General features: G+C 47.1%; 2 protein-coding genes across 2 annotated transcripts in view; both read left to right on the top strand.

Moving 5' to 3' along the window:
* PCYB_061930 (hypothetical protein) overlaps positions 1-1,896 on the top strand; it is a gene marked incomplete at both ends in the record, with an annotated part of 2,673 nt that extends 777 nt beyond the window's left edge. Inside the window, 2 exons of the mRNA XM_004221360.1 lie at positions 85-475; positions 743-1,896. Of these exons, the coding sequence (XP_004221408.1) occupies positions 85-475; positions 743-1,896 (1,545 nt within the window). The remainder of the gene's footprint in view (positions 1-84; positions 476-742) is intronic.
* Positions 1,897-4,868: 2,972 nt separating this feature from the next.
* PCYB_061920 (hypothetical protein) lies at positions 4,869-7,616 on the top strand (the record flags this gene model as incomplete). Its single annotated transcript, XM_004221359.1, has 3 exons — positions 4,869-6,010; positions 6,593-7,098; positions 7,402-7,616. Coding segments are annotated over 3 exons (1,860 nt in total), but the record flags the coding sequence as incomplete, so codon positions are not given.
* Between the last annotated feature and the right edge of the window lie 681 nt (positions 7,617-8,297).

Genomic DNA, 8,297 nt, shown 5'->3' with positions numbered 1-8,297 from the left:
CCCTTTTAATTTCTCCCCGCCAGTCCTTCCCTCAGCGTAGATCACCCTTCTTATTCTTCTTCCCTTTTTCCCCCCCTTGTAGAGCCTCCTTGTCTACCCAGTTTCGACATCATACGACATAAGTCCTTCTCTGACATCTCCAACATGGAGGGGAATGTCGAGTGGAAGATAAATGCCCGAGAAAGGGAAGACTATCGCAGGATATTTAAGACACTGGACATGAACAACGAGGAGAAAATCGAAGGGAGTGTCATTCGAGAGTACTACCTCAACACGTCTAATCTCTCGATTTGTGAACTTATGCAGATATGGAGTGTGTCCGATATGGATAATGATGGTTTTTTAAATTTTGAGCAATTTTGTGTTATGAATAAGATGGTCGAAGTGAGAAAGGAGAAGGAGATTAACATCCCTTTGTCTATCCCTGCGGATCTGCTGAACTCGATAAAGGCAGACCGGCAGGTGGTGATGGATGGTGAGTTATAGCCACCTGCGAAGCGAGGGCAGTGAGGTGTGCGGCGTGAGGTGTGAGGTGTGAGGTGTGCGGTATGAGGCATGAAGCGTGCGGCGTGAGCTGCGAGACGCCCCCCTATCCCTCTTAGATCGCTTCGATCATCTCTTCACCGCCTCACCGCTACACCGATACACTTTTTCACCGCATCACCGCTTCACCTCTTCACCGCCGCACCTCTTCACCGCCGCCCCTCTCCACCGCCTCACCTTTTCATCGCTCCCCCCGCAGACGACGTGACCTTCCGCAAAGTCGAGGACAAGGACAAGCGAGACAGCTTCAAGCTCTCCTTCGGGGATCTGCTCAAAACGGAAAATGAGAAGAAGAAGGAAAAGGGAGGCTTAGAGAAGGGTGCTTCAGCAAAAGGTACCTCAACAAAAGGTGGAAGTCACGAAGATAATGATAAACTAAACATGGAATTTGATTTTTTTGAATTTAAACATGAAGAGAAATCTGACGTGGATAGCTCCGAGAAGGAGAAAAGGAAGAGGAAGAAGAAGAAGGAGAAGGAGAGAGAGCGAGAGAGGGGTATTTTCTCCGAGCATAGCGAGAAGAAGGCTCTCTTCAGGAAGGACTTCGAAAGCTATAGCAGATTGGACAAGGAGGATGACGAAGATGAGGATGACTTGGATGGAGAGGGTGATGAGGATATCGAGGAGGAATCAGAACGAAGGAATTCGAAAGGGAAGAAAAAGGCGGGCAGGAAGGAGGCCCGAAGTTACGACGACCTCAGCACAGAGGAAAAGTGGAGCGAGGAGGATAGCAAAAGGGGAAAGGAAAAAAGGAAGGATGGAGATGAAGAGGAGGAAGAGGTGGAAGGAGGCGCCAAAAGGAGAAGCAAAAAGAAGAAAAAGGAAAGGTCCGATCGGGATCGAGATAGGGATTTGGGCCGGGATCTAGAGCGGGACAGGTCGGGCAAAGCGAAGGAGAAGCAAAAGGATCGACAAAGAAGAGGTCACGAGAAGAGCCCAGGGCAAAAGAAGCTAGAGTTGGAGAAGTTCACCCCGGAGGAGGCAGCATCTCGAGCAGGAGACACGGGAAGAGGCTCCGAAAAGGGGAGAAACGCAACCTGGGCAGGCGGAGCGAATAGCGCGAACCGAGATACAAAGAGCGGGAGTAGAGATATGAAAAACGGGAGCAGAGATGCAAAAAGCGGGAGCAGAGATGCGAAAAGCGGGAGCAGAGATACAAAGAGCTGGAGCAGAGATACGAAAAGCGGAAACGGAAAAGAAAACGAAGAAGAAAAAAAATACGACGAAGAAAAAAAAAATGATGAAAAAAAAAAAACGATGAAGAAAAAAAAAACGATGAAGAAAAAAAAAAGAAAACATCGCAAAGCGAAAGATATTTCACCAAACTTATCGATTTCAATTATTCTGATCTGAAGAATTACAATATCGAAAGCAAAGATGTATACAAAATAGAAGAAATTAATCGAAAGCTAGAAGAAGAAATAGAAAAAAAAAAAAAAATATCGAAAAAAAAAAACAAGTAAATTGTATAGCATATGTATACGAAAATGAATTAAAAAAATATCAATGTCTAAAAGAAGAAAGAAGAAATTTGGAATTTATTAACCTATGTCTATATAAAGACATAAAACATAAAAAGGAAAATATCAGAAGCATAAAAAATGAAATAAAGGAACTCATAGAAGATATTAATAAAATAAGTATTGAAAATATTAACATAAATAAAGAATACATAAAAAAGGAAAAAGAAATAAAAGTGACGGATAATAAGAGAAAGAATTTGAATGCACTTATAGATAAAGAAAAAAGTGATTTAAAAAAGGATGAAAGGAATTTAATTATATTGAAAAATATGATTAACTATTTGAGGAAGCAAAAAAATCGAGCTCTCAAGTTACAGGAAAATTTAAAAAACAGATATGACGCAACTAATTCGGATCATCAGATGCTAATTAAAAATATATTACATCAACAGAATTATCTGAATAAAATTACGCACAAACGTTTGAATATGCAGAAGGTGAAAAATCAGAACCTGCTTTTTTTTAACTCTCTTTGTAATCAGTCTGCTTTGCTGGACATGCAGAATGCCCACCCTTCCTTGCGCCAGCCGCCCGACGCCAAGGCCCTCTCCGCCCACAAGCGTTACTTCACCGACAGGAAGGGCATCCCCAACGAGCAGGTACGACTGCAAGGGGGAGAAGCGAAAGAAGGGGGAGAAGTGAACAAAGTGAACGAAGTGAGCGATGCGGGTGTGGCGAGCATCGCGCGTAGAGCGGGTGGTCCTGGCAACCCCATCATGCTACCCCGTTCGCCGCTACCCCGTTCGCCGCTACCCCATTCGCCGCTACCCCATTCGCCGCTACCCCATTTACCGCTACCCCATTCGCCGCTACCCCATTTACCGCTACCCCATTTCACCGCCACCCCATTCACCGCCACCCCATTCACCGCCACCCCATTCACCGCTACCCCGCAGAATGACGAGTTGAAGAGCTCCAAACGGAACGTCGAACTTTTCGAGCAGATCAAGAACGGAGACAGCGTAGACATATTCTCCAGTATGGACGAGTCAGAGTCCCTGGGGTACGCCGAGGAAGAAGCGGATGACGAGGAGGACGGAGAATACGCTGAAGAGGAAGACGACAAACGGCAGGTAAGGCGCCACAAAAATGGTGCACAGGTGAAATGGTATAATCAGGAGGAGTTTGGGGGTGGACATAAAATGGCAAATCCGCTTTTTTCAAATGCCACTCCAACGCATTAGCGACTGAAGTGGGCCCACTTGGCATACCCCCCCACTGAGGAGCATATCATATTAATGCTTCATTTTTTCCTTTTTTTTTTTTTCTTTGTAGAAGGGGAAGAACAACATGGAGGACCTGGCCAACCTGGTGTCGAAGGATCACAGCTTAAAGAGCGTGGATGACAGCTCCTGAATTGGGAGGCCATTGTGTGGGATGATCCTCCCCCCTCCAGTAGCGTGTCACTTTTTTTTTTTTTTTTTGAATTTATAATTCGCCCGTTTGTGTCTCATTCGGTTTAGCAGTTAAGCAGTTAAGCAGTCTCACCGTTTCGCAGTTGCGCATGTCTGCATCGGCACATTGCACATTTTTGTTTTCTCCCTTTTTTTAACCGTAACCTGGCGCCTTGCCCCTTAACCGAGCCCAGCGTTACCACCAGTTTGTTCTATGCACCTGAGGCTTTTTTTTTTTTTTTTTGTCCCCCAGTATTTTTCCGACCCCTTCTTCTGAGGCGTCGCGGCACACTTTTCCACTCTTAATATTTAACAAGGCATTTTCGTTTTTTTTTTTTTTTTTTTTTTTTGTGTGATAAAATAACATGTAAAGAATTTAATTTTTTTTAAAAATCACGTGAGATTCACTTAAAATGTGGAATCGCCCGCAGAGTGATGATACAGCATCGCTACATTGCCTTGTTGCGGGGTTTTTTTCTCTCGTTGGAGTTTCTCGCCATGGGAGAGTCACGACAGTCTCTTCTATGGAAAGGCTCCCCAATTTGTTGATTCCGTCAGGGTGTGGTGCCTATGTGTGCCTTATGCCTTCGAATGTAAAAGTCATGAGGGGTGTGACTCCTTCCACCGGGTAAGAACCAAATGCTAATAAATTCGCTCCACGTTTTTTTACGCTGCTAGGGGGAGGTAGAGCCAAGCTGACACACGAGACCCAACGCGATGATGATCCGGTCTGCAAAACCAACGGCGCTACTTTTCGTGAGTGTGGCGCGGCGCCACTTGGCGCACTGGAAAGTCGAGCATACTGTGCCGCTTTACGAGAGGAAGAGTCGCGCCAAGTTGAAGAGGGAGAAGCAGCTGAAAAAAGCCAAACTTCAAATTTTGCACCTGGGTCGGAATGCTCACCTGGGTCGCAGTGCGCACCTGGGTGGGGATGCTCACGTGGGCCGGAATGCTCACTTGGGGGGGCCCTCCACAGCCCGGGTGGGTGGTACCTCCTACACAGCCCATGTGGAACTCCCCCATGAGGCCACCCTAACGGAGGATACCCACGTGGAGGAGGAGCTCCCAGAATTAAAGGTAGACCAATTCAGCGCGTCTTCACTGACGTTCACACACGCGAAGAGACTGTTCGTTATCATCACAAAGAAGCGGAATGAATCGCTACTTAAACATGTGAACAACGCACACTTGGTGCACGTGTGCGTTTTTATGGTGAAGAAGAATGTACGTTGTCGCCCCGTGGAGGAGGAGTTCCTGCGGAGGGTGGGAGACGTGGCCGACGCGTTGGGTGGAGAAGTGGCCGGCGCGGTTGGAGGAGAGGTGACCGACGTGGTTGGAGAAGGGGTGGCCAACGCGGTGGGTGGAGACGTGGCCGACGCGGTGGGTGGAGACCCCCTTCTGCGCACAGACAGCCTCCACCACGTGCTGGAGTTTATTCACCACATTGGCCTTAACAACGTCTCGGTACGTCAACGAGGGTACCACTCATGGGGGTTCACTAAACTTAAGCGTGTCTACAACGCACTGCTGATTCAGATTACGAATAAAATGATACTTAGCAAGCGAGACGTCATGGAGGTGCTCAGAATAAATGACAAGTATCTGCACTTCGATGAGTGCCTCTTTGAGTACATCGATGGGACTATAGCGAGCACCTTCGACACATATGATGAGCATGAGGTAGCGTACCTATGTAGACATTTGAATAAAATTTTATTTTTCTTCGCTTTACAAAGTCATGGGATAAAGTATGACCTGAATGTGCACCGCTTGGTGAAGAGGTACGTATGCAAAAGTTTGGTCTTTTCTCCTGAGCTGGGACAGCAGAGGTTGGAGGGGCAACTTGGAGTATCTTCTCCCCATGGGGATGACGCAGTACCTGGTTGCTCGGAGGCCCCGCGCCGTTTACTTCTACACACGTTCAAAGAGCGAATCAGGAAGAGCTCGCTCGTGAAGACACTCAACAAAGAGCTAAGCAAAAGCGCACACGAATACAAATACTACAACCTAGTGGAGTTACTCGAGTTCTACTCCCTTTTCGAAATAAAAAAAAAGGAAATGATCAAAAGACTCATAAACGAGGTCGACAAGTATATCAATATCATGAGGTATGCCTACCATGCAAAGGCATTGATTTTATTCAGTTTGAATAGGAAACAGCTAGATGAAGAAAATAAAAAAAGCATAAGACGCTTAATCAGGAGAACATCCCAAATGCTCCACTTTTATTGGCCTGTAGAGTTCATCCTAGAGACAATAATTGCTTGTGCTTCTTTTATGGACAATAGTAACAAAACCATTCGTAACTTATTTTTATACCTGAAGGGGAATATTAAAAAATGTGTCCATCCGGTACTGCTAGTCAACCTCCTAAAATCGCTAGCTTCTACACAGATTAGTGAATGGACTGTATGCAACCAAATTTTGAACTACGTAAAGGAGAAGAAGGACACCATCCACGAGGTTTATGTGGTTCAGATATTGAAATATTTGTCTGTGTTAAAATATCCTAATGATGAGTTATTTGTTTCCTTTTTAATTTCAGATGGGGTTCTCTCTCGATTTGCGCGTTTGCCAAGTGAATCTCTTGTTAGTCTACTCCACGTGGTTAATCACTACAGGGGGGTGCACTCTTCTGGGGGGGAGAAGGACTTCCGCGTGGGGAATGTGCTTGTCCGCTCCAGCGCGTCGGTTTTCTTCACCGAGTATGTGCTCTTCCTGCTGCTGAGCAGGAGGGGGGGGAACAGACAGGGGGTGCAGAGCACAGCGGAGAATGCAGCGGAGAATGCAGTGGAGAATGCAGTGGAGAATGCAGTGGAGAATGCAGTGGAGAATGCAGTGGAGAATGCAGTGGAGAATGCAGTGGAGAATGCAGTGGAGAATGCAGTGGAGAATGCAGTGGAGAATGCAGTGGAGAATGCAGTGCAGAGTACAGCGGAGAACACAGTGCAGAGCACAGCGGAGGAGGGGACCAAGCACCCCGTGCAGGGGGAGGTCAACCGTAAGGGCGCCCCGTGCCTCCCGCAAGATGCCCCTCCCCACGCGGACGCCTTCGTGCAGCTACTAAACGCACTGACCAATTTAAAGATAACCAACCAGGATATGCTGCACTACGCTGTGAGTTACCTACAGGAGGGGGGGTTGTCACGCGTGCAGGAAAGCCACGTGGTGACTCTCTTTCAATTTTTCTCGGAACATCTAATTAATTGCCCCTCCTTAGGAGAGTCCCTCACAAGGGAGACATATGCCTATCTTCATCAGGTTGCAAAAAACACTATAATGAAGCTCCCCGAGGAGTATCTGATTCACTGTGCATTCTCTGTCTTGACATACTACTTCGTGGATATTATTTTAAACAAAAACAGGAAGAATGTGGATCTGTTGGAAAAAATGATGTTTATTTTTGGACACAAAATAAGGGCAGGATTGAATATCCTAACGGAGGAGAATGAAGAAAAAAAGGCCTCCTTTGAACTGCTGCACGTGATATCCGCAGTGCTAAAAATGATTTATGAAAAAATGGAGAGGAGGTTACCTGACGAGCTGTTCACTCTGTGCACACATGTAGAGAAGCATTTAACTGCAGTGGGGGGGGAGACAGGCAGAGGGGGGAGAGGTCAAAAAATGGAATCTGGAGAGTATTTTATTTTCTTCTTTTCAGACCTTTTTAAGAGTAAAAAGATTCCCCATTTTGTTAACTACTTTAGTTACCCCTACACGATCGACATCGTCATTCCAGGGTTGGGAGACAAAGGTGCGCTGGGCGAGGAGAGTCGGGGTGGGAGTGGCAGTCGGAGTGGGAGTGGCAGTCGGAGTGGGAGTGGCAGTCGGAGTGACAGTCGGAGTGACAGTCGGAAGCGTGCCCTCTTTCTAATCGACAGCTTTGATCAGATGTACTTGAGGAACGTCCCCGTAGGCCGCTTCTTTGGCGAGGTGGGAAGGGCGCAAATGGGGGAACAGCGGACCGGCCAAACGGGGGAACAGAGGGACGACCCCACTACCACTAGAGAGTACCGAACAGAGGAGGCCGTCTACCAAAATGAAAACGTGCGCACATGCTTGAAGCCGTATGAAGCGATTCGGGAGTGGTTCCTGAACAACCATAACTACGACGTGTCTTACGTGTCGGTGGCCGATTGGGAGAGCAAATATATGTAGGGCAGCGGCAGGGAGACAAGCTCGATCTGCAGTGTATCTCCCTCTTTCCCCTTCCAATTGGATGCATTTATAACCGCCACTATTGCGGAATGAGTCGGTGGGCAGCAGCGGCCTCCTCTCCCTTTTTTTTTTTTTTTTTGCCCATCTGTACATACGCTTGTTGCCCGTTTGTGTGTGCTAACCACTGGGCACTCACTCCGCACAAACACCCCGCGCAGCATCCCGCGCAACACCCCACACAACACATGTACGTTAAGTTGTTATCAAAGGGGAGGACAAATGGAGGACAACAAAACGTAGGGATGAGTGTCCTGCGGGCTATGTAATGGGACAATGCCATGTATATATGACCTGTGCGAAGGTGACAGGCACACCCTGACGTGTATCATTCTGTTGCACACGGTACATCAAATGGAGATCATATCATCGGGCACTGCGACGACGTTTTGGGACCACATTTTGGGACCACGTTTTGCGATCACGTCTGCTGTGCCTCCCTCCAAGGGGAAAGCAGTATGGGTACGAGTATCCGGTCCGTACGATAATGCGTATTATCCACATACGTATAAGTCCACGCACAGATCGATCGACCACTCTTCCCTTCCGCATGATGTAAAAGTTACGCGTCCTCAATAAATGAGTATGATGCGTTGTTCTTTTCTTGTTTGTTGTTTATTAT

Source organism: Plasmodium cynomolgi, chromosome 6, assembly GCF_000321355.1.
Source record: "Plasmodium cynomolgi strain B DNA, chromosome 6, whole genome shotgun sequence".
Classification (NCBI taxonomy): Eukaryota; Apicomplexa; class Aconoidasida; order Haemosporida; family Plasmodiidae; genus Plasmodium; species Plasmodium cynomolgi.
This window is presented reverse-complemented; position numbering and strand designations above follow the sequence as displayed.